Source organism: Ascaphus truei (assembly GCF_040206685.1).
Source record: "Ascaphus truei isolate aAscTru1 chromosome 3 unlocalized genomic scaffold, aAscTru1.hap1 SUPER_3_unloc_4, whole genome shotgun sequence".
NCBI lineage: Eukaryota > Metazoa > Chordata > Amphibia > Anura > Ascaphidae > Ascaphus > Ascaphus truei.
The window spans coordinates 207,134-233,449 of NW_027453827.1; the positions used below are offsets into that span (position 1 = coordinate 207,134).

General features: G+C 65.5%; 1 protein-coding gene across 1 annotated transcript in view; it reads left to right on the forward strand.

Moving 5' to 3' along the window:
• LOC142473341 (dynein heavy chain domain-containing protein 1-like) overlaps positions 1-26,316 on the forward strand; it is a 434,059-nt gene that overhangs the window by 179,849 nt on the left and 227,894 nt on the right. The window contains exons 16-18 of the mRNA XM_075580578.1: positions 4,910-5,059; positions 5,134-5,316; positions 25,793-26,224. Of these exons, the coding sequence (XP_075436693.1) occupies positions 4,910-5,059; positions 5,134-5,316; positions 25,793-26,224 (765 nt within the window). The remainder of the gene's footprint in view (positions 1-4,909; positions 5,060-5,133; positions 5,317-25,792; positions 26,225-26,316) is intronic.

Sequence of the window (26,316 nt, forward strand, 5' to 3'; positions counted from 1 at the left end):
TACAGGGAACTCCAGGTGCGCGGGGATTACAGGGAATTTGGGGTGCGGCAGGGATTACAGGGGACTCGAGGTGCGCGGGGAATACAGGGAATTTGGGGTGCGGCAGGGATTACAGGGAACTCGGGGTGTGCGGGGATTACAGGGAATTTGGGGTGCGGCAGGGATTACAGGGGACTCGAGGTGCGCGGGGATTACAGGGAATTTGGGGTGCGGCAGGGATTACAGGGAACTCGGGGTGTGCGGGGATTACAGGGAATTTGGGGTGCGGCAGGGATTACAGGGAACTCGGGGTGCGCGGGGATTACAGGGAATTTGGGGTGCGGCAGGGATTACAGGGGACTCGAGGTGTGCGGGGATTACAGGGAATTTGGGGTGCGGCAGGGATTACAGGGAACTCGGGGTGTGCGGGGATTACAGGGAATTTGGGGTGCGGCAGGGATTACAGGGGACTCGAGGTGCGCGGGGATTACAGGGAATTTGGGGTGCGGCAGGGATTACAGGGAACTCGGGGTGCGCGGGGATTACAGGGAATTTGGGGTGCGGCAGGGATTACAGGGGACTCGAGGTGTGCGGGGATTACAGGGAATTTGGGGTGCGGCAGGGATTACAGGGAACTCGGGGTGTGCGGGGATTACAGGGAATTTGGGGTGCGGCAGGGATTACAGGGAACTCGGGGTGCGCGGGGATTACAGGGAATTTGGGGTGTGTTTAGTCAGACAACATGGTATTAATTCACAATGGGCCCCACAATATCCCTATATTTCAAATCATTACCACAGGGGTAACATTTTGCCCATACTTCTGTGTACCTTAGCACCCCTGCGTACAGATGCAGCCACCAGTATCCGATCACTTTCCTGGGTAAAAACTAAGGCATCTCACAGTAAATGCCTCAACATTTCTGTGAGATTCCTAATGGTCCATCAGATTACCACAGCGGGGGGTCCATCAGATTACCACAGCGGGGGGTCCATCAGATTACCACAGCGGGGGGTCCATCAGATTACCACAGCGGGGGGTCCCTGCAGTCCCATTCAGATTGACCCCCCGCTGTTTTAATCCAATGAGCCATTAGGAATCTCACAGAAATGTTGAGGCATTTACTATGAGATTGCCCCAGATTTTCCAAAGCAAGTGATCTAATACTAGTGGCGGCATCTCTACCTTGGCACCCCTGCGTACCTTGGCGCCCCTGCGCACCTTGGCACCCCTGCGTACCTTGGCACCCCTGCGTACCTTGGCACCCCTGCGTACCTTGGCACCCCTACGTACCTTGGCACCTCTGCGTACCTTGGCACCCCTACGTACCTTGGCACCCCTGCGCACCTTGGCACCCCTGCGTACCTTGGCACCCCTGCGTACCTTGGCACCTCTGCGCACCTTGGCACCCCTGCGTACCTTGGCACCCCTGCGTACCTTGGCACCCCTGCGCACCTTGGCACCCCTGCGCACCTTGGCACCCCTGCGTACCTTGGCACCCCTGCGCACCTTGGCACCCCTGCGTACCTTGGCACCCCTGCGTACCTTGGCGCACCTTGGCACCCCTGCGTACCTTGGCACCCCTGCGCACCTTGGCACCCCTGCGTACCTTGGCACCCCTGCGCACCTTGGCACCCCTGCGTACCTTGGCACCCCTGCGTACCTTGGCGCCCCTGCGTACCTTGGCGCCCCTACGTACCTTGGCGCCCCTGCGTACCTTAGCACCCATACGTACCTTGGCGCCCCTACGTATCTTGGCACCCCTGCGCACCTTGGCACCTCTGCGTACCTTGGCACCCCTGCGTACCTTGGCACCCGTACGTACCTTGGCACCCCTGCGTTCCTTGGCACCCCTGCGTACCTTGGCACCCATACGTACCTTGGCACCCTTACTTACCTTGGCACCCCTGCGTTCCTTGGCACCCCTGCGTACCTTGGCACCCGTACGTACCTTGGCACCCCTGCGTACCTTGGCACCCCTGCGTACCTTGGCACCCCTGCGTACCTTAGCGCCCCTGCATACCTTGGCACCCCTGCGTACCTTAGCACCCCTGCGCACCTTGGCACCCCTGCGCACCTTGGCACCCCTGCGTACCTTGGCACCCCTGCGTACCTTAGCACCCTTACGTACCTTGGCACCCCTGCATACCTTGGCACCCCTGCGCACCTTGGCACCTCTGCGTACCTTGGCACCCCTGCGTAACTTAGCACCCCTTCGTACCTTGGCACCCCTGCGTACCTTAGCACCCTTACGTACCTTGGCACCCCTACGTACCTTGGCACCCCTGCGCACCTTGGCACCCCTGCGTACCTTGGCACCCCTGCGTACCTTGGCACCCCTGCGTACCTTGGCACCCCTGCGTACCTTGGCACCCCTGCGTACCTTAGCACCCCTGCGTACCTTAGCACCCTTACGTACCTTGGCACCCCTGCGTACCTTGGCACCCCTGCGTACCTTGGCACCCCTGTGTACCTTGGCACCCCTGCGTACCTTGGCACCCCTGCGTACCTTAGCACCCTTACGTACCTTGGCGCCCCTGCGTACCTTGGCACCCCTGCGTACCTTAGCACCCTTACGTACCTTGGCACCCCTGCGTACCTTGGCACCCTTACGTACCTTGGCACCCCTGCGTACCTTAGCACCCTTACGTACCTTGGCACCCCTGCGTACCTTGGCACCCCTGCGTACCTTAGCACCCTTACGTACCTTAGCACCCTTGCGTACCTTGGCACCCCTACGTACCTTGGCACCCCTGCGCACCTTGGCACCCCTGCATACCTTGGCACCCCTGCGTACCTTAGCACCCTTACGTACCTTGGCGCCCCTGCGTACCTTGGCACCCCTGCGTACCTTGGCACCCCTACGTACCTTGGCGCCCCTGCGTACCTTGGCACCCCTGCGTACCTTGGCACGCCTGCGTACCTTGGCACCCTTACGTACCTTGGCACCCCTGCGTACCTTGGCACCCTTACATACCTTGGCACCCCTGCGTACCTTGGCACCCCTGCGTACCTTGGCACCCCTGCGCACCTTGGCACCCCTGCGCACCTTGGCACCCCTGCGCACCTTGGCACCCCTGCATACCTTGGCACCCCTGCGTACCTTAGCACCCTTACGTACCTTGGCACCCCTGCATACCTTGGCACCCCTGCGCACCTTGGCACCTCTGCGTACCTTGGCACCCCTGCGTAACTTAGCACCCCTGCGTAACTTAGCACCCCTTCGTACCTTGGCACCCCTGCGTACCTTAGCACCCTTACGTACCTTGGCACCCCTACGTACCTTGGCACCCCTGCGCACCTTGGCACCCCTGCATACCTTGGCACCCCTGCGTACCTTAGCACCCCTGCGTACCTTAGCACCCTTACGTACCTTGGCACCCTTACGTACCTTGGCACCCCTGCGTACCTTAGCACCCTTACGTACCTTGGCACCCCTGCGTACCTTGGCACCCCTGTGTACCTTGGCACCCCTGCGTACCTTGGCACCCCTGCGTACCTTAGCACCCTTACGTACCTTGGCGCCCCTGCGTACCTTGGCACCCCTGCGTACCTTGGCACCCCTACGTATCTTGGCACCCCTGCGTACCTTGGCACCCTTACATACCTTGGCACCCCTGCGTACCTTGGCATCCCTACGTACCTTGGCGCCCCTGCGTACCTTGGCGCCCCTGCGTACCTTGGCACCCCTGCGTACCTTGGCACCCCTACGTACCTTGGCACCCCTGCGTACCTTGGCACCCCTGCGTACCTTGGCACCCTTACGTACCTTGGCACCCCTGCGTACCTTGGCACCCCTGCGTACCTTGGCACCCCTACGTACCTTGGCACCCCTGCGTACCTTGGCACCCCTGCGTACCTTGGCGCCCCTGCGTACCTTGGCGCCCCTGCGTACCTTGGCGCCCCTGCGCACCTTGACACCCCTACGTACCTTGGCACCCCTACGTACCTTGGCACCCCTGCGTACCTTGGCGCCCCTGCGTACCTTGGCACCCTTACGTACCTTGGCACCCCTGCGTACCTTGGCACCCCTGCGCACCTTGGCACCCTTACGTACCTTGGCACCCTTACGTACCTTGGCGCCCCTGCGTACCTTGGCACCCCTGCGTACCTTGGCACCCCTGCGTACCTTAGCACCCCTGCGCACCTTGGTGCCCCTGCGTACCTTGGCACTCCTGCGCACCTTGGCACCCTTACGTACCTTGGCACCCTTACGTACCTTGCCACCCCTGCGTACCTTGGCACCCCTACGTACCTTGGCACCCCTGCGTACCTTGGCACCCCTGCGTACCTTGGCACCCCTGCGTACCTTGGCACCCTTACGTACCTTGGCACCCCTGCGTACCTTGGCACCTCTGGGTACCTTAACACCCCTGCGTACCTTGGCACCCTTACGTACCTTGGCACACCTACGTATCTTGGCACCCTTACGTACCTTGGCACCCCTGCGTACCTTGGCACCCCTACGTACCTTGGCACCCCTGCGTACCTTGGCACCCCTGCGTACCTTAGCACCCTTACGTACCTTGGCACCCCTATGTACCTTGGCGCCCCTGCGCACCTTGGCACCCCTGCGCACCTTGGCACCCCTGCGTACCTTGGCGCCCCTGCGTACCTTGGCGCCCCTGCGCACCTTGGCACCCCTGCGCACCTTGGCACCTCTGCGTACCTTGGCACCCCTGCGTACCTTGGCACCTCTGCGTACCTTGGCACCCCTGCGTACCTTGGCACCTCTGCGTACCTTGGCACCCCTGCGTACCTTGGCACCCCTGCGTACCTTGGCACCTCTGCATACCTTGGCGCCCCTATGTACCTTGGCACCCCTGCGTACCTTGGCACCCCTATGTACCTTGGCACCCCTGCGTACCTTGGCACCCCTGCGTACCTTGGCACATCTCCTCAGTCACTGTCACCTTGGGACTCCCTGCAGGAGATACAGCAATGGAAAGAGCAGCTGAGAGGCGCACGAGACGCCCACCACCATGTCCTGGAGCAGTGTCAGGAACTGGAGAGGGCCAGAGATTATGTGGACGGCCAAGTGACCACAATGCAGGATCAGAGACTGTGCAAGCTTGAGGAGGTAAGTGTGTCAGACGTTATATACCCCCCTGTCTCAGTATTACCCCTGTATATCACTGCCCCCTCCCCTCACAGACTCGCCTCCGCTGGACTAAAGTGCAGAAAAAGCTGCAAATCTCGGACATTGAGGAGATAAGAAGTTACCGAGCCCCCCCACCGCTCGTCGTCATGGTAACTGATGCCCTCTGTGCCATATTCGAGAGGGAACCAGGCTGGGAGAGCGCCAAGCAGCTGATTGGACAGGAGGATTTTTATCAGGTGAGTCTCAGGCAGAGGACGAGGAGCGGGTCAGAGAGAGAGAGAGGAGGAGCGGGTCGGAGAGGAGGAGGAGGAGCGGGTCAGAGAGAGGAGGAGGAGGAGGTGGTCAGAGAGGAGGAGGAGGAGCGGGTCAGAGAGAGAGGAGGAAAAGCGGGTCAGAGAGAGAGGAGGAGGAGCGGGTCAGAGAGAGAGGAGGAGGAGCGGGTCAGAGATAGAGGAGGAGGAGCGGGTCAGAGAGAGAGAGAGGAGGAGCGGGACAGAAAGAGAGAGGAGCGGGTCAGAGAGAGAGAGAGGAGGAGCGGGTCAGAGAGAGAGGAGGAGCGGGTCAGAGAGAGAGAGGAGGAGCGGGACAGAGAGAGAGAGGAGCGGGTCAGAGAGAGAGAGAGAGGAGCGGGTCAGAGAGAGAGAGAGGAGCGGGTCAGAGTGAAAGGAGGAGGAGCGGGTCAGAGAGAGAGAGAGAGGAGGAGCGGGTCAGGGAGAGAGAGGAGGAGCGGGTCAGAGAGAGAGAGAGAGAGAGAGGAGGTGTGGGTCAGAGAGAGAGGAGCGGGTCAGGGAGAGAGGAGGAGGAGCGGGTCAGAGAGAGAGGAGGAGGAGCGGGACAGAGAGAGAGAGAGGAGGAGCGGGTCAGGGAGAGAGTGGAGGAGCGGGTCAGAGAGAGAGGAGGAGGAGGAGCGGGTCAGGGAGAGAGAGGAGGAGCGGGTCAGAGAGAGAGGAGGAGGAGCGGGTCAGAGAGAGAGAGGAGGAGCGGGTCAGAGAGAGAGGAGGACGAGCGGGTCAGAGAGAGAGAGGAGGAGCGGGTCAGAGAGAGGAGGAGGAGCGGGTCAGAGAGAGAGGAGGAGGAGCACGTCAGAGAGAGAGGAGGGGGAGCGGGTCAGAGAGAGAGAGGAGCAGCGGGTCAGAGAGAGAGAGGAGGAGCGGGTCAGAGAGAGAGGAGGAGGAGTGGGTCAGAGAGAGAGAGGAGGAGCGGGTCAGAGAGAGAGGAGGAGCGGGTCAGAGAGAGAGAGAGAGAGAGAGGAGGAGCGGGTCAGAGAGAAAGGAGCAGCGGGTCAGAGAGGGAGAGGAGGAGCGGGTCAGAGAGAGAGGAGGAGGTGCGGGTCAGAGAGAGAGGAGGAGGAGTGGGTCAGAGAGAGAGGAGGAGGAGCGGGTCAGAGATAGAGAGGAGGAGCGGGTCAGAGAGGGAGAGGAGGAGCGGGTCAGAGAGAGAGGAGGAGGTGCGGGTCAGAGAGAGAGGAGGAGGAGTGGGTCAGAGAGAGAGGAGGAGGAGCGGGTCAGAGAGAGAGAGGAGGAGCGGGTCAGAGAGAGAGGAGGAGCGGGTCAGAGAGAGAGAGAGGAGGAGCGGGTCAGAGAGAGAGAGAGAGGAGGAGCGGGTCAGAGAGAGAGAGAGGAGGAGCGGGTCAGAGAGAGGAGAAGGAGCGGGTCAGAGAGAGAGAGAGGAGGAGCGGGTCAGAGAGAGGAGAAGGAGCGGGTCAGAGAGAGAGAGGAGGAGCGGGACAAAGAGAGAGAGAGGAATACTGGTCAGAGAGAGAGAGAGAGGAGGTGCGGGTCAGAGAGAGAGGAGGAGGAGCGGGACAGAGAGAGAGGAGGAGCGGGACAGAGAGAGAGGAGGAGCGGGTCAGAGAGAGAGAGAGGAGGAGCGGGTCAGAGAGAGAGGAGGAGGAGCGGGTCAGAGAGAGAGAGGAGGAGCGGGTCAGAGAGAGAGGAGGAGGAGCGGGTCAGAGAGAGGAGGAGCAGGACAGAGAGAGAGAGAGGAGGAGCGGGTCAGAGAGAGAGGAGGAGCGGGTCAGAGAGAGAGAGAGGAGGAGCGGGTCAGAGAGAGAGGAGGAGCAGGTCAGAGAGAGAGAGAGGAGGAGCGGGTCAGAGAGAGAGAGAGGAGGAGCGGGTCAGAGAGAGAGAGAGGAGGAGCGGGTCAGAGAGAGAGAGAGGAGGAGCGGGTCAGAGAGAGAGGAGGAGTACTGGTCAGAGAGAGAGAGATGAGGAGCAGGACAGAGAGAGAGAGAGGAATACTGGTCAGAGAGAGAGAGAGGAGGAGCGGGTCAGAGAGAGGAGGAGCGGGTCAGAGAGAGAGAGGAGGAGGAGCGGGTCAGAGAGAAAGAGGAGGAGGAGCGGGTCAGAGAGAGGAGGAGGAGTGGGTCAGAGAGAGAGTGGAGGAGCGGGACAGAGAGAGAGGAGGAGGAGCGGGTCAGAGTGAGAGAGAGGAGGAGGAGCGGGTCAGAGAGAGAGGAGGAGGAGCGGGTCAGAGAGAGAGGAGGAGGAGCGGGTCAGAGAGAGGAGGAGGAGCGGGTCAGAGAGAGGAGGAGGAGCGGGTCAGAGAGAGAGGAGGAGCGGGTCAGAGAGAGAGGAGGAGGAGCGGGTCAGAGTGAGAGAGAGGAGGAGGAGCGGGTCAGAGAGAGAGGAGGAGGAGCGGGTCAGAGAGAGAGGAGGAGGAGCGGGTCAGAGAGAGGAGGAGGAGCGGGTCAGAGAGAGAGGAGGAGCGGGTCAGAGAGAGAGGAGGAGCGGGTCAGAGAGAGAGAGAGGAGGAGCGGGTCAGAGAGAGAGAGAGAGGAGGAGCGGGTCAGAGAGAGAGAGAGGAGGAGCGGGTCAGAGAGAGGAGAAGGAGCGGGTCAGAGAGAGAGAGAGGAGGAGCGGGTCAGAGAGAGGAGAAGGAGCGGGTCAGAGAGAGAGAGGAGGAGCGGGACAAAGAGAGAGAGAGGAATACTGGTCAGAGAGAGAGAGAGAGGAGGTGCGGGTCAGAGAGAGAGGAGGAGGAGCGGGACAGAGAGAGAGGAGGAGCGGGACAGAGAGAGAGGAGGAGCGGGTCAGAGAGAGAGAGAGGAGGAGTGGGTCAGAGAGAGAGGAGGAGGAGCGGGTCAGAGAGAGAGAGGAGGAGCGGGTCAGAGAGAGAGGAGGAGGAGCGGGTCAGAGAGAGGAGGAGCAGGACAGAGAGAGAGAGAGGAGGAGCGGGTCAGAGAGAGAGGAGGAGCGGGTCAGAGAGAGAGAGAGGAGGAGCGGGTCAGAGAGAGAGGAGGAGCAGGTCAGAGAGAGAGAGAGGAGGAGCGGGTCAGAGAGAGAGAGAGGAGGAGCGGGTCAGAGAGAGAGAGAGGAGGAGCGGGTCAGAGAGAGAGAGAGGAGGAGCGGGTCAGAGAGAGAGAGAGGAGGAGCGGGTCAGAGAGAGAGGAGGAGGAGCGGGTCAGAGAGAGAGGAGGAGGAGCGGGTCAGAGAGAGGAGGAGGAGCGGGTCAGAGAGAGAGGAGGAGCGGGTCAGAGAGAGAGGAGGAGCGGGTCAGAGAGAGAGAGAGGATGAGCGGGTCAGAGAGAGAGGAGGAGCGGATCAGAGAGAGAGAGAGGAGGAGCGGGTCAGAGAGAGAGAGAGGAGGAGGAGCGGGTCAGAGAGAGAGGAGGAGGAGCGGGTCAGAGAGAGAGGAGGAGGAGCGGGTCAGAGAGAGAGGAGGAGGAGCGGGTCAGAGAGAGAGGAGGAGCGGGTCAGAGAGAGAGGAGGAGGAGCGGGTCAGAGAGAGAGAGAGGAGGAGGAGCGGGTCAGAGAGAGAGGAGGAGGAGCGGGTCAGAGAGAGAGGAGGAGCGGATCAGAGAGAGAGAGAGGAGGAGCGGGTCAGAGAGAGAGAGAGGAGGAGGAGCGGGTCAGAGAGAGAGGAGGAGGAGCGGGTCAGAGAGAGAGGAGGAGGAGCGGGTCAGAGAGAGGAGGAGGAGCGGGTCAGAGAGAGAGGAGGAGCGGGTCAGAGAGAGAGGACGCGGAGCGGGTCACAGAGAGAGGAGGAGCGGGTCAGAGTGAGAGGAGGAGGAGCGGGTCAGAGTGAGAGGAGGAGGAGCGGGTCAGAGTGAGAGGAGGAGGAGCGGGTCAGAGAGAGAGAGGAGCGGGTCAGAGAGAGAGGAGGAGGAGCGGGTCAGAGAGAGAGGAGGAGGAGCGGGTCAGAGAGAGGAGGAGGAGCGGGTCAGAGAGAGAGGAGGAGCGGGTCAGAGAGAGAGGACGCGGAGCGGGTCTCAGAGAGAGGAGGAGCGGGTCAGAGTGAGAGGAGGAGGAGCGGGTCAGAGTGAGAGGAGGAGGAGCGGGTCAGAGTGAGAGGAGGAGGAGCGGGTCAGAGAGAGAGAGAGGAGCGGGTCAGAGAGAGAGAGAGAGAGGAGGAGCGGGTCAGAGAGAGAGGAGGAGCGGGTCAGAGTGAGAGGAGGAGGAGCGGGTCAGAGAGAGGAGAAGGAGCGGGTCAGAGAGAGAGAGGAGGAGCGGGTCAGAGAGAGAGGAGGAGCGGGTCAGAGAGAGAGGACGCGGAGCGGGTCACAGAGAGAGGAGGAGCGGGTCAGAGTGAGAGGAGGAGGAGCGGGTCAGAGTGAGAGGAGGAGGAGCGGGTCAGAGTGAGAGGAGGAGGAGCGGGTCAGAGAGAGAGAGGAGCGGGTCAGAGAGAGAGAGAGAGAGGAGGAGCGGGTCAGAGAGAGAGGAGGAGCGGGTCAGAGTGAGAGGAGGAGGAGCGGGTCAGAGAGAGGAGAAGGAGCGGGTCAGAGAGAGAGAGGAGGAGCGGGACAGAGAGAGAGAGAGGAATACTGGTCAGAGAGAGAGAGAGAGGAGGAGCGGGACAGAGAGAGAGGAGCGGGTCAGAGAGAGAGAGGAGGAGTGGGACAGAGAGAGAGGAGGAGGAGCAGGTCAGAGAGAGAGAGAGGGCTCAGCGGGTCAGAGAGAGAGTGGAGGAGCGGGACAGAGAGAGAGGAGGAGGAGCGGGTCAGAGAGAGAGAGAGGGCTCAGGTCAGAGTGAAAGGAGGAGGAGCGGGTCAGAGAGAGAGAGAGAGGAGGAGCGGGTCAGGGAGAGAGAGGAGGAGCGGGTCAGAGAGAGAGAGAGAGAGAGGAGGTGTGGGTCAGAGAGAGAGGAGCGGGTCAGGGAGAGAGGAGGAGGAGCGGGTCAGAGAGAGAGGAGGAGGAGCGGGACAGAGAGAGAGAGAGGAGGAGCGGGTCAGGGAGAGAGTGGAGGAGCGGGTCAGAGAGAGAGGAGGAGGAGGAGCGGGTCAGGGAGAGAGAGGAGGAGCGGGTCAGAGAGAGAGAGAGGGCTCAGCGGGTCAGAGAGAGAGTGGAGGAGCGGGACAGAGAGAGAGGAGGAGGAGCGGGTCAGAGAGAGAGAGAGGGCTCAGGTCAGAGTGAAAGGAGGAGGAGCGGGTCAGAGAGAGAGAGAGGGCTCAGGTCAGAGTGAAAGGAGGAGGAGCGGGTCAGAGAGAGAGAGAGAGAGAGGAGGAGCGGGTCAGGGAGAGAGAGGAGGAGCGGGTCAGAGAGAGAGAGAGAGAGAGGAGGTGTGGGTCAGAGAGAGAGGAGCGGGTCAGGGAGAGAGGAGGAGGAGCGGGTCAGAGAGAGAGGAGGAGGAGCGGGACAGAGAGAGAGAGAGGAGGAGCGGGTCAGGGAGAGAGTGGAGGAGCGGGTCAGAGAGAGAGGAGGAGGAGGAGCGGGTCAGGGAGAGAGAGGAGGAGCGGGTCAGAGAGAGAGAGAGGAGGAGCGGGTCAGAGAGAGAGGAGGAGCGGGTCAGAGAGAGAGAGGAGGAGCGGGTCAGAGAGAGAGAGAGGAGCGGGTCAGAGTGAAAGGAGGAGGAGCGGGTCAGAGAGAGAGAGAGGAGCGGGTCAGAGAGAGAGAGAGGAGCGGGTCAGAGTGAAAGGAGGAGGAGCGGGTCAGAGAGAGAGAGAGAGGAGGAGCGGGTCAGGGAGAGAGAGGAGGAGCGGGTCAGAGAGAGAGAGAGGTCTCAGGTCAGAGTGAAAGGAGGAGGAGCGGGTCAGAGAGAGAGAGAGAGAGAGGAGGAGCGGGTCAGGGAGAGAGAGGAGGAGCGGGTCAGGGAGAGAGAGGAGGAGCGGGTCAGAGAGAGAGAGAGGGCTCAGGTCAGAGTGAAAGGAGGAGGAGCGGGTCAGAGAGAGAGAGAGAGGAGGAGCGGGCCAGGGAGAGAGAGGAGGAGCGGGTCAGGGAGAGAGAGGAGGAGCGGGTCAGAGAGAGAGAGAGGAGGAGCGGGTCAGAGAGAGAGGAGGAGCGGGTCAGAGAGAGAGAGGAGGAGCGGGTCAGAGAGAGAGAGAGGAGCGGGTCAGAGTGAAAGGAGGAGGAGCGGGTCAGAGAGAGAGAGAGGAGCGGGTCAGAGAGAGAGAGAGGAGCGGGTCAGAGTGAAAGGAGGAGGAGCGGGTCAGAGAGAGAGAGAGAGGAGGAGCGGGTCAGGGAGAGAGAGGAGGAGCGGGTCAGAGAGAGAGAGAGAGAGAGAGGAGGTGTGGGTCAGAGAGAGAGGAGCGGGTCAGGGAGAGAGGAGGAGGAGCGGGTCAGAGAGAGAGGAGGAGGAGCGGGACAGAGAGAGAGAGAGGAGGAGCGGGTCAGGGAGAGAGTGGAGGAGCGGGTCAGAGAGAGAGGAGGAGGAGGAGCGGGTCAGGGAGAGAGAGAAGGAGCGGGTCAGAGAGAGAGAGAGGAGGAGCGGGTCAGAGAGAGAGGAGGAGGAGCGGGTCAGAGAGAGAGAGGAGGAGCGGGTCAGAGAGAGAGGAGGAGGAGTGGGTCAGAGAGAGAGAGGAGGAGCGGGTCAGAGAGAGAGGAGGAGCGGGTCAGAGAGAGAGAGAGAGGAGGAGCGGGTCAGAGAGAAAGGAGCAGCGGGTCAGAGAGGGAGAGGAGGAGCGGGTCAGAGAGAGAGGAGGAGGTGCGGGTCAGAGAGAGAGGAGGAGGAGCGGGTCAGAGAGAGAGGAGGAGGAGTGGGTCAGAGAGAGAGGAGGAGGAGCGGGTCAGAGAGAGAGAGGAGGAGCGGGTCAGAGAGAGAGAGGAGGAGCGGGTCAGGGAGAGAGAGGAGGAGCGGGTCAGAGAGAGAGAGAGAGAGAGGAGGTGTGGGTCAGAGAGAGAGGAGCGGGTCAGGGAGAGAGGAGGAGGAGCGGGTCAGAGAGAGAGGAGGAGGAGCGGGACAGAGAGAGAGAGAGGAGGAGCGGGTCAGGGAGAGAGTGGAGGAGCGGGTCAGAGAGAGAGGAGGAGGAGGAGCGGGTCAGGGAGAGAGAGGAGGAGCGGGTCAGAGAGAGAGAGAGGAGGAGCGGGTCAGAGAGAGAGGAGGAGCGGGTCAGAGAGAGAGAGGAGGAGCGGGTCAGAGAGAGAGAGAGGAGCGGGTCAGAGTGAAAGGAGGAGGAGCGGGTCAGAGAGAGAGAGAGGAGCGGGTCAGAGAGAGAGAGAGGAGCGGGTCAGAGTGAAAGGAGGAGGAGCGGGTCAGAGAGAGAGAGAGGAGCGGGTCAGAGAGAGAGAGAGGAGCGGGTCAGAGTGAAAGGAGGAGGAGCGGGTCAGAGAGAGAGAGAGAGGAGGAGCGGGTCAGGGAGAGAGAGGAGGAGCGGGTCAGAGAGAGAGAGAGAGAGAGAGGAGCGGGTCAGGGAGAGAGGAGGAGGAGCGGGTCAGAGAGAGAGGAGGAGGAGCGGGACAGAGAGAGAGAGAGGAGGAGCGGGTCAGGGAGAGAGTGGAGGAGCGGGTCAGAGAGAGAGGAGGAGGAGGAGCGGGTCAGGGAGAGAGAGGAGGAGCGGGTCAGAGAGAGAGAGAGGAGGAGCGGGTCAGAGAGAGAGGAGGAGGAGCGGGTCAGAGAGAGAGAGGAGGAGCGGGTCAGAGAGAGAGGAGGACGAGCGGGTCAGAGAGAGAGAGGAGGAGCGGGTCAGAGAGAGGAGGAGGAGCGGGTCAGAGAGAGAGGAGGAGGAGCACGTCAGAGAGAGAGGAGGGGGAGCGGGTCAGAGAGAGAGAGGAGCAGCGGGTCAGAGAGAGAGAGGAGGAGCGGGTCAGAGAGAGAGGAGGAGGAGTGGGTCAGAGAGAGAGAGGAGGAGCGGGTCAGAGAGAGAGGAGGAGCGGGTCAGAGAGAGAGAGAGAGAGGAGGAGCGGGTCAGAGAGAAAGGAGCAGCGGGTCAGAGAGGGAGAGGAGGAGCGGGTCAGAGAGAGAGGAGGAGGTGCGGGTCAGAGAGAGAGGAGGAGGAGCGGGTCAGAGAGAGAGGAGGAGGAGTGGGTCAGAGAGAGAGGAGGAGGAGCGGGTCAGAGAGAGAGAGGAGGAGCGGGTCAGAGAGAGAGAGGAGGAGCGGGTCAGAGAGAGAGGAGGAGCGGGTCAGAGAGAGAGAGAGGAGGAGCGGGTCAGAGAGAGAGAGAGAGGAGGAGTGGGTCAGAGAGAGAGAGGAGGAGCGGGTCAGAGAGAGGAGAAGGAGCGGGTCAGAGAGAGAGAGGAGGAGCGGGTCAGAGAGAGGAGAAGGAGCGGGTCAGAGAGAGAGAGGAGGAGCGGGACAGAGAGAGAGAGGAATACTGGTCAGAGAGAGAGAGAGAGAGGAGGAGCGGGACAGAGAGAGAGGAGGAGCGGGACAGAGAGAGAGGAGGAGCGGGTCAGAGAGAGAGAGAGGAGGAGCGGGTCAGAGAGAGAGGAGGAGGAGCGGGTCAGAGAGAGAGAGGAGGAGCGGGTCAGAGAGAGAGGAGGAGGAGCGGGTCAGAGAGAGGAGGAGCAGGACAGAGAGAGAGAGAGGAGGAGCGGGTCAGAGAGAGAGGAGGAGCGGGTCAGAGAGAGAGAGAGGAGGTGCGGGTCAGAGAGAGAGGAGCAGCGGGTCAGAGAGAGAGAGAGGAGGAGCGGGTCAGAGAGAGAAGAAGAGGAGCGGGTCAGAGAGAGAGAGAGGAGGAGCGGTTCAGAGAGAGAGGAGGAGCAGGTCAGAGAGAGAGAGAGGAGGAGCGGGTCAGAGAGAGAGAGAGGAGGAGCGGGTCAGAGAGAGGAGAAGGAGCGGGTCAGAGAGAGAGGAGGAGGAGTACTGGTCAGAGAGAGAGAGATGAGGAGCAGGACAGAGAGAGAGAGAGGAATACTGGTCAGAGAGAGAGAGAGGAGGAGCGGGTCAGAGAGAGGAGGAGCGGGTCAGAGAGAGAGAGGAGGAGGAGCGGGTCAGAGAGAAAGAGGAGGAGGAGCGGGTCAGAGAGAGAGGAGGAGGAGCGGGTCAGAGAGAGGAGGAGGAGCGGGTCAGAGAGAGGAGGAGGAGTGGGTCAGAGAGAGAGTGGAGGAGCGGGACAGAGAGAGAGGAGGAGGAGCGGGTCAGAGAGAGAGAGGAGGAGCGGGTCAGAGAGAGAGGAGGACGAGCGGGTCAGAGAGAGAGAGGAGGAGCGGGTCAGAGAGAGGAGGAGGAGCGGGTCAGAGAGAGAGGAGGAGGAGCACGTCAGAGAGAGAGGAGGGGGAGCGGGTCAGAGAGAGAGAGGAGCAGCGGGTCAGAGAGAGAGAGGAGGAGCGGGTCAATGAGAGAGGAGGAGGAGTGGGTCAGAGAGAGAGAGGAGGAGCGGGTCAGAGAGAGAGGAGGAGCGGGTCAGAGAGAGAGAGAGAGAGGAGGAGCGGGTCAGAGAGAAAGGAGCAGCGGGTCAGAGAGGGAGAGGAGGAGCGGGTCAGAGAGAGAGGAGGAGGTGCGGGTCAGAGAGAGAGGAGGAGGAGCGGGTCAGAGAGAGAGGAGGAGGAGTGGGTCAGAGAGAGAGGAGGAGGAGCGGGTCAGAGAGAGAGAGGAGGAGCGGGTCAGAGAGAGAGAGGAGGAGCGGGTCAGAGAGAGAGGAGGAGCGGGTCAGAGAGAGAGAGAGGAGGAGCGGGTCAGAGAGAGAGAGAGAGGAGGAGTGGGTCAGAGAGAGAGAGAGGAGGAGCGGGTCAGAGAGAGGAGAAGGAGCGGGTCAGAGAGAGAGAGGAGGAGCGGGTCAGAGAGAGGAGAAGGAGCGGGTCAGAGAGAGAGAGGAGGAGCGGGACAGAGAGAGAGAGAGGAATACTGGTCAGAGAGAGAGAGAGAGAGGAGGAGCGGGACAGAGAGAGAGGAGGAGCGGGACAGAGAGAGAGGAGGAGCGGGTCAGAGAGAGAGAGAGGAGGAGCGGGTCAGAGAGAGAGGAGGAGGAGCGGGTCAGAGAGAGAGAGGAGGAGCGGGTCAGAGAGAGAGGAGGAGGAGCGGGTCAGAGAGAGGAGGAGCAGGACAGAGAGAGAGAGAGGAGGAGCGGGTCAGAGAGAGAGGAGGAGCGGGTCAGAGAGAGAGAGAGGAGGTGCGGGTCAGAGAGAGAGGAGCAGCGGGTCAGAGAGAGAGAGAGGAGGAGCGGGTCAGAGAGAGAAGAAGAGGAGCGGGTCAGAGAGAGAGAGAGGAGGAGCGGGTCAGAGAGAGAGGAGGAGCAGGTCAGAGAGAGAGAGAGGAGGAGCGGGTCAGAGAGAGAGAGAGGAGGAGCGGGTCAGAGAGAGGAGAAGGAGCGGGTCAGAGAGAGAGGAGGAGGAGTACTGGTCAGAGAGAGAGAGATGAGGAGCAGGACAGAGAGAGAGAGAGGAATACTGGTCAGAGAGAGAGAGAGGAGGAGCGGGTCAGAGAGAGGAGGAGCGGGTCAGAGAGAGAGAGGAGGAGGAGCGGGTCAGAGAGAAAGAGGAGGAGGAGCGGGTCAGAGAGAGAGGAGGAGGAGCGGGTCAGAGAGAGGAGGAGGAGCGGGTCAGAGAGAGGAGGAGGAGTGGGTCAGAGAGAGAGTGGAGGAGCGGGACAGAGAGAGAGGAGGAGGAGCGGGTCAGAGTGAGAGAGAGGAGGAGGAGCGGGTCAGAGAGAGAGGAGGAGGAGCGGGTCAGAGAGAGAGGAGGAGGAGCGGGTCAGAGAGAGGAGGAGGAGCGGGTCAGAGAGAGAGGAGGAGCGGGTCAGAGAGAGAGGAGGAGCGGGTCAGAGAGAGAGGAGGAGCGGGTCAGAGAGAGAGAGAGGATGAGCGGGTCAGAGAGAGAGGAGGAGCGGATCAGAGAGAGAGAGAGGAGGAGCGGGTCAGAGAGAGAGAGAGGAGGAGGAGCGGGTCAGAGAGAGAGGAGGAGGAGCGGGTCAGAGAGAGAGGAGGAGGAGCGGGTCAGAGAGAGGAGGAGGAGCGGGTCAGAGAGAGAGGAGGAGCGGGTCAGAGAGAGAGGACGCGGAGCGGGTCAGAGTGAGAGGAGGAGGAGCGGGTCAGAGTGAGAGGAGGAGGAGCGGGTCAGAGTGAGAGGAGGAGGAGCGGGTCAGAGAGAGAGAGGAGCGGGTCAGAGAGAGAGAGAGAGAGGAGGAGCGGGTCAGAGAGAGAGGAGGAGCGGGTCAGAGTGAGAGGAGGAGGAGCGGGTCAGAGAGAGGAGAAGGAGCGGGTCAGAGAGAGAGAGGAGGAGCGGGACAGAGAGAGAGAGAGGAATACTGGTCAGAGAGAGAGAGAGAGGAGGAGCGGGTCAGAGAGAGAGAGAGGAGGAGCGGGTCAGAGAGAGAGGAGGAGCGGGTCAGAGAGAGAGAGAGAGGAGGAGCGGGTCAGAGAGAGGAGAAGGAGCGGGTCAGAGAGAGAGAGGAGGAGCGGGACAGAGAGAGAGAGAGGAATACTGGTCAGAGAGAGAGAGAGGAGGAGCGGGACAGAGAGAGAGGAGCGGGTCAGAGAGAGAGAGGAGGAGTGGGACAGAGAGAGAGGAGGAGGAGCAGGTCAGAGAGAGAGAGAGGGCTCAGCGGGTCAGAGAGAGAGTGGAGGAGCGGGACAGAGAGAGAGGAGGAGGAGCGGGTCAGAGAGAGAGAGAGGGCTCAGCGGGTCAGAGAGAGAGAGGAGGAGCGAGACAGAGAGAGAGGAGGAATACTGGTCAGAGAGAGAGAGAGAGAGGAGGAGCGGGTCAGAGAGAGAGGAGGAGCGGGTCAGAGAGAGAGAGAGGAGGAGCGGGTCAGAGAGAGAGGAGAAGGAGCGGGTCAGAGAGAGGAGAAGGAGCGAGTCAGAGAGAGAGGAGGAGGAGTCCTGGTCAGAGAGAGAGAGGAGGAGCTGGTCAGAGAGAGAGGAGGAGGAGTACTGGTCAGAGAGAGGAGGAGGAGTACTGGTCAGAGAGAGAGAGGAGGAGCGGGTCAGAGAGAGAGGAGAAGGAGCGCGTCAGAGAGAGGAGAAGGAGCGGGTCAGAGAGAGAGGAGGAGGAGTCCTGGTCAGAGAGAGAGGAGGAGTACTGGTCAGAGAGAGGAGGAGGAGTACTGGTCAGAGAGAGGAAGAGGAGGAGCGGGTCAGCTACACGCCTCACCCTTTTTCTCGTTTTCGCGCCTCGCCCCTTCCTCAGCTACGCGCCTCGCCCCTTCATCGGGAACGCGCCTCGCCCCTTCCTCAGCTACGCGCCTCGCCCCTTCCTCGGGAACGCGCCTCGCCCCTTCCTCGGGTACGCGCCTCGCCCCTTCCTCGGGTACACGCTCGCCCCTTCCTCGGGTACGCCCCTCGCCCCTTCCTCGGGTACACGCTCGCCCCTTCCTCGGGTGCGCGCCTTGCCCCTTCCTCGGGTTCGCGCCTCGCCCCTTCCTCGGGAACGCGCCTCGCCCCTTCCTCGGGTATGCGCCTCGCCCCTTCCTCGGGTGCGCGCTCGCCCCTTCCTCGGGTACACGCTCGCCCCTTCCTCGGGTACGCGCCTCGCCCCTTCCTCGGGTACGCGCCTCGCCCCTTCCTCGGGTACGCGCCTCGCCCCTTCCTCGGGAACGCGCCTCACCCCTTCCTCGGGAACGCGCCTCACCACTTCCTCGGGTGCGCGCCTCGCCCCTTCCTCGGGTACACGCTCGCCCCTTCCTCAGGTGCGCGCCTCGCCCCTTCCTCGGGTACGCGCCTCGCCTCTTCCTCGGGTACGCGCCTCACCCCTTCCTCGGGTACACGCTCACCCCTTCCTCGGGTACACGCTCGCCCCGCCCCTTCCTCGGGTGCGCGCCTCGCCCCTTCCTCGGGTGCGCGCCTCGCCCCTTCCTCGGGTACGCGCCTCGCCCCTTCCTCGGGTACACGCTCGCCCCTTCCTCGGGTGCGCGCCTCGCCCCTTCCTCGGATACGCGCCTCGCCCCTTCCTCGGGTACACGCTCGCCCCTTCCTCGGGTGCGCGCTCACCCCTTCGTCGGGTACGCGCCTCGCCCCTTCCTCGGGTACACGCTCGCCCCTTCCTCGGGTACACGCTCACCCCTTCCTCGGGTGCGCGCTCACCCCTTCCTCGGGTACGCGCCTAGCCCCTTCCTCGGGTGCGCGCTTGCCCCTTCCTCGGGTGCGCGCTCGACCTTTCCTCGGGAACGTGCCTCGCCCCTTCCTCAGGTACGCGCCTCGCCTTTCGTCGGATTCGCGCCTCGCCCCTTCCTCGGGTACGCGCCTCGCCCCTTCCTCGGGTTCGCGCCTCGCCTTTCGTCGGATTCGCGCCTCGCCCCTTCCTCGGGTACGCGCCTCGCCCCTTCCTCGGGTACGCGCCTCGCCCCTTCCTCGGGTTCGCGCCTCGCCCTTCCTCGGATTCGCGCCTCGCCCCTTCTTCCGGTACGCGCCTCGCCCCTTCCTCAGGTACGCGCCTCACCCCTTCCTCGGGTTCGCGCCTCGCCCTTCGTCGGATTCGCGCCTCGCCCCTTCCTCGGGTACGCGCCTCGCCCCTTCCTCGGGTACGCGCCTCGCCCCTTCCTCGGGTGCGCGCTCGCCCCTTCCTTGGGTACACGCTCGCCCCTTCCTCGGGTACGCGCCTCGCCCCTTCCTCGGGTTCGCGCCTCGCCCTTCGTCGGATTCGCGCCTCGCCCCTTCCTCGGGTACGCGCCTCGCCCCTTCCTCGGGTACGCGCCTCGCCCCTTCCTCGGGTGCGTGCTTGCCCCTTCCTCGTATACGCGCCTCGCCCCTTCCTCGGGTACGCGCCTCGCCCCTTCCTCGGGTGCGCGCTCGCCCCTTCCTCGGGTACACGCTCGCCCCTTCCTCGGGTATGCGCCTCGCCCCTTCCTCGGGTTCGCGCCTCGCCTTTCGTCGGATTCGCGCCTCGCCCCTTCCTCGGGTACGCGCCTCGCCCCTTCCTCGGGTACGCGCCTCGCCCCTTCCTCGGGTTCGCGCCTCGCCCTTCCTCGGATTCGCGCCTCGCCCCTTCCTCCGGTACGCGCCTCGCCCCTTCCTCAGGTACGCGCCTCACCCCTTCCTCGGGTTCGCGCCTCGCCCTTCGTCGGATTCGCGCCTCGCCCCTTCCTCGGGTACGCGCCTCGCCCCTTCCTCGGGTACGCGCCTCGCCCCTTCCTCGGGTGCGCGCTCGCCCCTTCCTTGGGTACACGCTCGCCCCTTCCTCGGGTACGCGCCTCGCCCCTTCCTCGGGTTCGCGCCTCGCCCTTCGTCGGATTCACGCCTCGCCCCTTCCTCGGGTACGCGCCTCGCCCCTTCCTCGGGTACGCGCCTCGCCCCTTCCTCGGGTGCGCGCTCGCCCCTTCCTTGGGTACACGCTCGCCCCTTCCTCGGGTACGCGCCTCGCCCCTTCCTCGGGTTCGTGCCTCGCCCTTCGTCGGATTCGCGCCTCACCCCTTCCTCGGGTACGCGCCTCGCCCCTTCCTCGTGTACGCGCCTCGCCCCTTCCTCGGGTACACGCTCGCCCCTTCCTCGGGTACGCGCCTCGCCCCTTCCTCGGGTTCGCGCCTCGCCCTTCGTCGGATTCGCGCCTCGCCCCTTCCTCGGGTACGCGCCTCGCCCCTTCCTCGGGTGCGCGCCCCTTCCTCGGTTGTTCGCCTCGCCCCTTCCTCGGGTACACACCTCGCCCCTTCCTCGGGTACGCGCCTCGCCCCTTCCTCGGGTACGCGCCTCACCCCTTCCTCGGGTTCGCGCCTCGCCCTTCGTCGGATTCGCGCCTCGCCCCTTCCTCGGGTACGCGCCTCGCCCCTTCCTCGGGTACGCGCCTCGCCCCGTCCTCGGGTGCGCGCTCACCCCTTCCTTGGGTACACGCTCGCCCCTTCCTCGGGTACGCGCCTCGCCCCTTCCTCGGGTTCGTGCCTCGCCCTTCGTCGGATTCGCGCCTCGCCCCTTCCTCGGGTACGCGCCTCGCCCCTTCCTCGTGTACGCGCCTCGCCCCTTCCTCGGGTACACGCTCGCCCCTTCCTCGGGTACGCGCCTCGCCCCTTCCTCGGGTTCGCGCCTCGCCCTTCGTCGGATTCGCGCCTCGCCCCTTCCTCGGGTACGCGCCTCGCCCCTTCCTCGGGTGCGCGCCCCTTCCTCGGTTGTGCGCCTCGCCCCTTCCTCGGGTACACGCTCGCCCGTTCCTCGGGTGCGCGCCTCGCCCCTTCCTCGGGTGCGCGCCTCGCCCCTTCCTCGGGTGCGCGCCTTGCCCCTTCCTCCGGTACGCGCCTCGCCCCTTCCTCGGGTGCGCGCCTCGCCCCTTCCTCGGGTGCGCGCCTCGCCCCTACGTCGGATTCGCGCCTCGCCCCTTCCTCGGGTACGCGCCTCGCCCCTTCCTCGGGAACGCATCTCACCCCTTCCTCGGTTGTGCGCCTCGCCCCTTCCTCGGGTACACGCTCGCCCCTTCCTCGGGTGCGCGCTCGCCCCTTCCTCGGGTACACGCTCGCCCCTTCCTCGGGTACGCGCCTCGCCCCTTCCTCGGGTACGCGCCTCGCCCCTTCCTCGGGTACGCGCCTCGCCCCTTCCTCGGGTACGCGCCTCGCCCCTTCCTCGGGTGCGCGCCTCGCCCCTTCCTCGGGTATGCGCCTCGCCCCTTCCTCAGGTACGCGCCTCGCCCCTTCCTCGGGTACGCGCCTCGCCCCTTCCTCGGGTACACGCTCGCCCCTTCCTCGGGTACGCGCCTCACCCTTCGTCGGATTCGCGCCTCGCCCCTTCCTCGGGTACGCGCCTCGCCCCTTCCTCGGGTGCGCGCCCCTTCCTCGGTTGTGCGCCTCGCCCCTTCCTCGGGTACACGCTCGCCCCTTCCTCGGGTGCGCGCCTCGCCCCTTCCTCGGGTGCGCGCCTCGCCCCTTCCTCGGGTGCGCGCCTCGCCCCTTCGTCGGGTACGCGCCTCGCCCCTTCGTCGGATTCGTGCCTCGCCCCTTCCTCGGGTGCGCGCCTCGCCCCTTCCTCGGGTGCGCGCCTCGCCCCTTCCTCGGGTACGCGCCTCGCCCCTTCCTCGGGTGCGCGCCTCGCCCCTTCCTCGGGTGCGCGCCTCGCCCCTTCTCGGGTGCGCGCTCGCCCCTTCCTCGGGTACGCGCCTCGCCCCTTCCTCGGGTTCGCGCTTCGCCCTTCGTCGGGTACGCGCCTCGCCCCTTCCTCGGGTTCGCGCCTCGACCCTTCCTCGGGTGTGCGCCTCGCCCCTTCCTCGGGTGCGCGCCTCGACCCTTCCTCGGGTGTGCGCCCCTTCCTCGGGTGCGCGCCTCGCCCCTTCCTCGGGTGTGCGCCTCGCCCCTTCCTCGGTTGTGCGCCTCGCCCCTTCCTCGGGTACACGCTCGCCCCTTCCTTGGGTGCGCGCTCGCCCCTTCCTCGGGTACACGCTCGCCCCTTCCTCGGGTACGCGCCTCGCCCCTTCCTCGGGTACGCGCCTCGCCCCTTCCACGGGTACGCGCCTCGCCCCTTCCTCAGGTACGCGCCTCACCCCTTCCTCGGGTTCGCGCCTCGCCCTTCGTCGGATTCGCGCCTCGCCCCTTCCTCGGGTACGCGCCTCGCCCCTTCCTCGGGTACGCGCCTCGCCCCTTCCTCGGGTGCGCGCTCGCCCCTTCCTTGGGTACACGCTCGCCCCTTCCTCGGGTACGCACCTCGCCCCTTCCTCGGGTTCGCGCCTCGCCCTTCGTCGGATTCGCGCCTCGCCCCTTCCTCGGGTACGCGCCTCGCCCCTTCCTCGGGTACGCGCCTCGCCCCTTCCTCGGGTGCGTGCTTGCCCCTTCCTCGTATACGCGCCTCGCCCCTTCCTCGGGTACGCGCCTCGCCCCTTCCTCGGGTGCGCGCTCGCCCCTTCCTCGGGTACACGCTCGCCCCTTCCTCGGGTATGCGCCTCGCCCCTTCCTCGGGTTCGCGCCTCGCCTTTCGTCGGATTCGCGCCTCGCCCCTTCCTCGGGTACGCGCCTCGCCCCTTCCTCGGGTACGCGCCTCGCCCCTTCCTCGGGTTCGCGCCTCGCCCTTCCTCGGATTCGCGCCTCGCCCCTTCCTCCGGTACGCGCCTCGCCCCTTCCTCAGGTACGCGCCTCGCCCCTTCCTCAGGTACGCGCCTCACCCCTTCCTCGGGTTCGCGCCTCGCCCTTCGTCGGATTCGCGCCTCGCCCCTTCCTCGGGTACGCGCCTCGCCCCTTCCTCGGGTACGCGCCTCGCCCCTTCCTCGGGTGCGCGCTCGCCCCTTCCTTGGGTACACGCTCGCCCCTTCCTCGGGTACGCGCCTCGCCCCTTCCTCGGGTTCGCGCCTCGCCCTTCGTCGGATTCGCGCCTCGCCCCTTCCTCGGGTACGCGCCTCGCCCCTTCCTCGGGTACGCGCCTCGCCCCTTCCTCGGGTGCGCGCTCGCCCCTTCCTTGGGTACACGCTCGCCCCTTCCTCGGGTACGCGCCTCGCCCCTTCCTCGGGTTCGTGCCTCGCCCTTCGTCGGATTCGCGCCTCACCCCTTCCTCGGGTACGCGCCTCGCCCCTTCCTCGTGTACGCGCCTCGCCCCTTCCTCGGGTACACGCTCGCCCCTTCCTCGGGTACGCGCCTCGCCCCTTCCTCGGGTTCGCGCCTCGCCCTTCGTCGGATTCGCGCCTCGCCCCTTCCTCGGGTACGCGCCTCGCCCCTTCCTCGGGTGCGCGCCCCTTCCTCGGTTGTTCGCCTCGCCCCTTCCTCGGGTACACACCTCGCCCCTTCCTCGGGTACGCGCCTCGCCCCTTCCTCGGGTACGCGCCTCACCCCTTCCTCGGGTTCGCGCCTCGCCCTTCGTCGGATTCGCGCCTCGCCCCTTCCTCGGGTACGCGCCTCGCCCCTTCCTCGGGTACGCGCCTCGCCCCGTCCTCGGGTGCGCGCTCACCCCTTCCTTGGGTACACGCTCGCCCCTTCCTCGGGTACGCGCCTCGCCCCTTCCTCGGGTTCGTGCCTCGCCCTTCGTCGGATTCGCGCCTCGCCCCTTCCTCGGGTACGCGCCTCGCCCCTTCCTCGTGTACGCGCCTCGCCCCTTCCTCGGGTACACGCTCGCCCCTTCCTCGGGTACGCGCCTCGCCCCTTCCTCGGGTTCGCGCCTCGCCCTTCGTCGGATTCGCGCCTCGCCCCTTCCTCGGGTACGCGCCTCGCCCCTTCCTCGGGTGCGCGCCCCTTCCTCGGTTGTGCGCCTCGCCCCTTCCTCGGGTACACGCTCACCCGTTCCTCGGGTGCGCGCCTCGCCCCTTCCTCGGGTGCGCGCCTCGCCCCTTCCTCGGGTGCGCGCCTCGCCCCTTCCTCCGGTACGCGCCTCGCCCCTTCCTCGGGTGCGCGCCTCGCCCCTTCCTCGGGTGCGCGCCTCGCCCCTACGTCGGATTCGCGCCTCGCCCCTTCCTCGGGTACGCGCCTCGCCCCTTCCTCGGGAACGCATCTCACCCCTTCCTCGGTTGTGCGCCTCGCCCCTTCCTCGGGTACGCGCTCGCCCCTTCCTCGGGTGCGCGCTCGCCCCTTCCTCGGGTACACGCTCGCCCCTTCCTCGGGTACGCGCCTCGCCCCTTCCTCGGGTACGCGCCTCGCCCCTTCCTCAGGTACGCGCCTCGCCCCTTCCTCGGGTACGCGCCTCGCCCCTTCCTCGGGTACACGCTCGCCCCTTCCTCGGGTACGCGCCTCACCCTTCGTCGGATTCGCGCCTCGCCCCTTCCTCGGGTGCGCGCCCCTTCCTCGGTTGTGCGCCTCGCCCCTTCCTCGGGTACACGCTCGCCCCTTCCTCGGGTGCGCGCCTCGCCCCTTCCTCGGGTGCGCGCCTCGCCCCTTCCTCGGGTGCGCGCCTCGCCCCTTCCTCGGGTACGCGCCTCGCCCCTTCGTCGGATTCGTGCCTCGCCCCTTCCTCGGGTGCGCGCCTCGCCCCTTCCTCGGGTGCGCGCCTCGCCCCTTCCTCGGGTACGCGCCTCGCCCCTTCCTCGGGTGCGCGCCTCGCCCCTTCCTCGGGTGCGCGCCTCGCCCCTTCTCGGGTGCGCGCTCGCCCCTTCCTCGGGTACGCGCCTCGCCCCTTCCTCGGGTTCGCGCTTCGCCCTTCGTCGGGTACGCGCCTCGCCCCTTCCTCGGGTTCGCGCCTCGACCCTTCCTCGGGTGTGCGCCTCGCCCCTTCCTCGGGTGCGCGCCTCGACCCTTCCTCGGGTGTGCGCCCCTTCCTCGGGTGCGCGCCTCGCCCCTTCCTCGGGTGTGCGCCTCGCCCCTTCCTCGGGTGTGCGCCTCGCCCCTTCCTCGGGTACGCGCTCGCCCCTTCCTTGGGTGCGCGCTCGCCCCTTCCTCGGGTACACGCTCGCCCCTTCCTCGGGTACGCGCCTCGCCCCTTCCTCGGGTACGCGCCTCGCCCCTTCCACGGGTACGCGCCTCGCCCCTTCCACGGGTACGCGCCTCGCCCCTTCCACGGGTACGCGCCTCGCCCCTTCCTCGGGTACGCGCCTCGCCCCTTCCTCGGGTACACGCTCGCCCCTTCCTCGGGTACGCGCCTCACCCTTCGTCGGATTCGCGCCTCGCCCCTTCCTCGGGTACGCGCCTCGCCCCTTCCTCGGGTGTGCGCCCCTTCCTCGGTTGTGCGCCTCGCCCCTTCGGGTACACGCTCGCCCCTTCCTCGGGTGCGCGCCTCGCCCCTTCCTCGGGTGCGCGCCTCGCCCCTTCCTCGGGTGCGCGCCTCGCCCCTTCCTCGGGTGCGCGCCTCGCCCCTTCCTCGGGTGCGCGCCTCGCCCCTTCCTCGGGTGCGCGCCTCGCCCCTTCCTCGGGTGCGCGCCTCGCCCCTTCGTCGGGTGCGCGCCTCGCCCCTTCGTCGGATTCGTGCCTCGCCCCTTCCTCGGGTGCGCGCCTCGCCCCTTCCTCAGGTGCGCGCCTCGCCCCTTCCTCAGGTACGCGCCTCGCCCCTTCCTCAGGTACGCGCCTCGCCCCTTCCTCGGGTGCGCGCCTCGCCCCTTCCTCGGGTGCGCGCCTCGCCCCTTCTCGGGTGCGCGCTCGCCCCTTCCTCGGGTACGCGCCTCGCCCCTTCCTCGGGTGCGCGCCTCGCCCCTTCCTCGGGTACGCGCCTCGCCCCTTCCTCGGGTGCGCGCCCCTTCCTCGGGTGCGCGCCTCGCCCCTTCCTCGGGTACGCGCCTCGCCCCTTCCTCGGGTTCGCGCTTCGCCCTTCGTCGGGTACGCGCCTCGCCCCTTCCTCGGGTTCGCGCCTCGACCCTTCCTCGGGTGTGCGCCTCGCCCCTTCCTCGTGTACGCGCCTCGCCCCTTCCTCGGGTACACGATCGCCCCTTCCTCGGGTGCGCGCTCGCCCCTTCCTCGGGTACGCGCCTCGCCCCTTCCTCGGGTGCGCACCTCGCCCCTTCCTCGGGTGCGCGCTCGCCCCTTCCTCGGGTACGCGCTCGCCCCTTCCTCGGGTACGCGCCTCGCCCCTTCCTCGGGTTCGCGCCTCGCCCTTCGTCGGGTACGCGCCTCGCCCCTTCCTCGGGTGCGCGCCTCGCCCCTTCCTCGGGTTCGCGCCTCGCCCTTCGTCGGGTACGCGCCTCGCCCCTTCCTCAGGTGCGCGCCTCGCCCCTTCCTCGGGTGCGCGCCTCGCCCCTTCCTCGGGTGCGCGCCTCGCCCCTTCCTCGGGTACGCGCCTCGCCCCTTCCTCTTGTGCACGCCCCTTCCTCGGGTGCGCGCCCCTTCCTCGGGTGCGCGCCCCAGATGATTTGACTCTCTCTCCCCGGTCTCAGGAGTTGCAGTTTTTTCCTGTTCGTGGTATGTCTGACGCCGTCTTCTTGTCGCTGACGCACGCAGTGGGTGAACCGCAGTTTAATTCGGAGTCGATAAGGTTGGCGAGTTCTGCAGCAGCTGCGCTCTGCGATTGGCTGCGCGGTTTGCAGCGTCACTGCACAGATCTGCGGTGGCAGGTTCCCAGGGACGCACTTCTTTGTGCGCTGGAGGCGCGGAGCCTGAAGGCCGCGGCGGAGATTGCAGGGAGGAGGCTGCAGCAGCACCGGCTGCAGGAGCTGCTGTCACAGATCTCTCAGCAACTGCAGCAAGCCGGCGACAGAGAGGAGGAGCTATGCAGGGAGCTCAGCCAATCACAGAGCACACAGGAGGCGGCACAGGAGTGCGAGCGCAGGGCGAAGCCGCATGCCTCTAAATGGAGGGATGCTTTAGAGGTAATGTGTGAGGGGAGACTGGCACTGCCACTGCCCGCCCTGTGTGTGTGAGGGGATCCTGGCACTGCCACTGCCCGCCCTGTGTGTGTGAG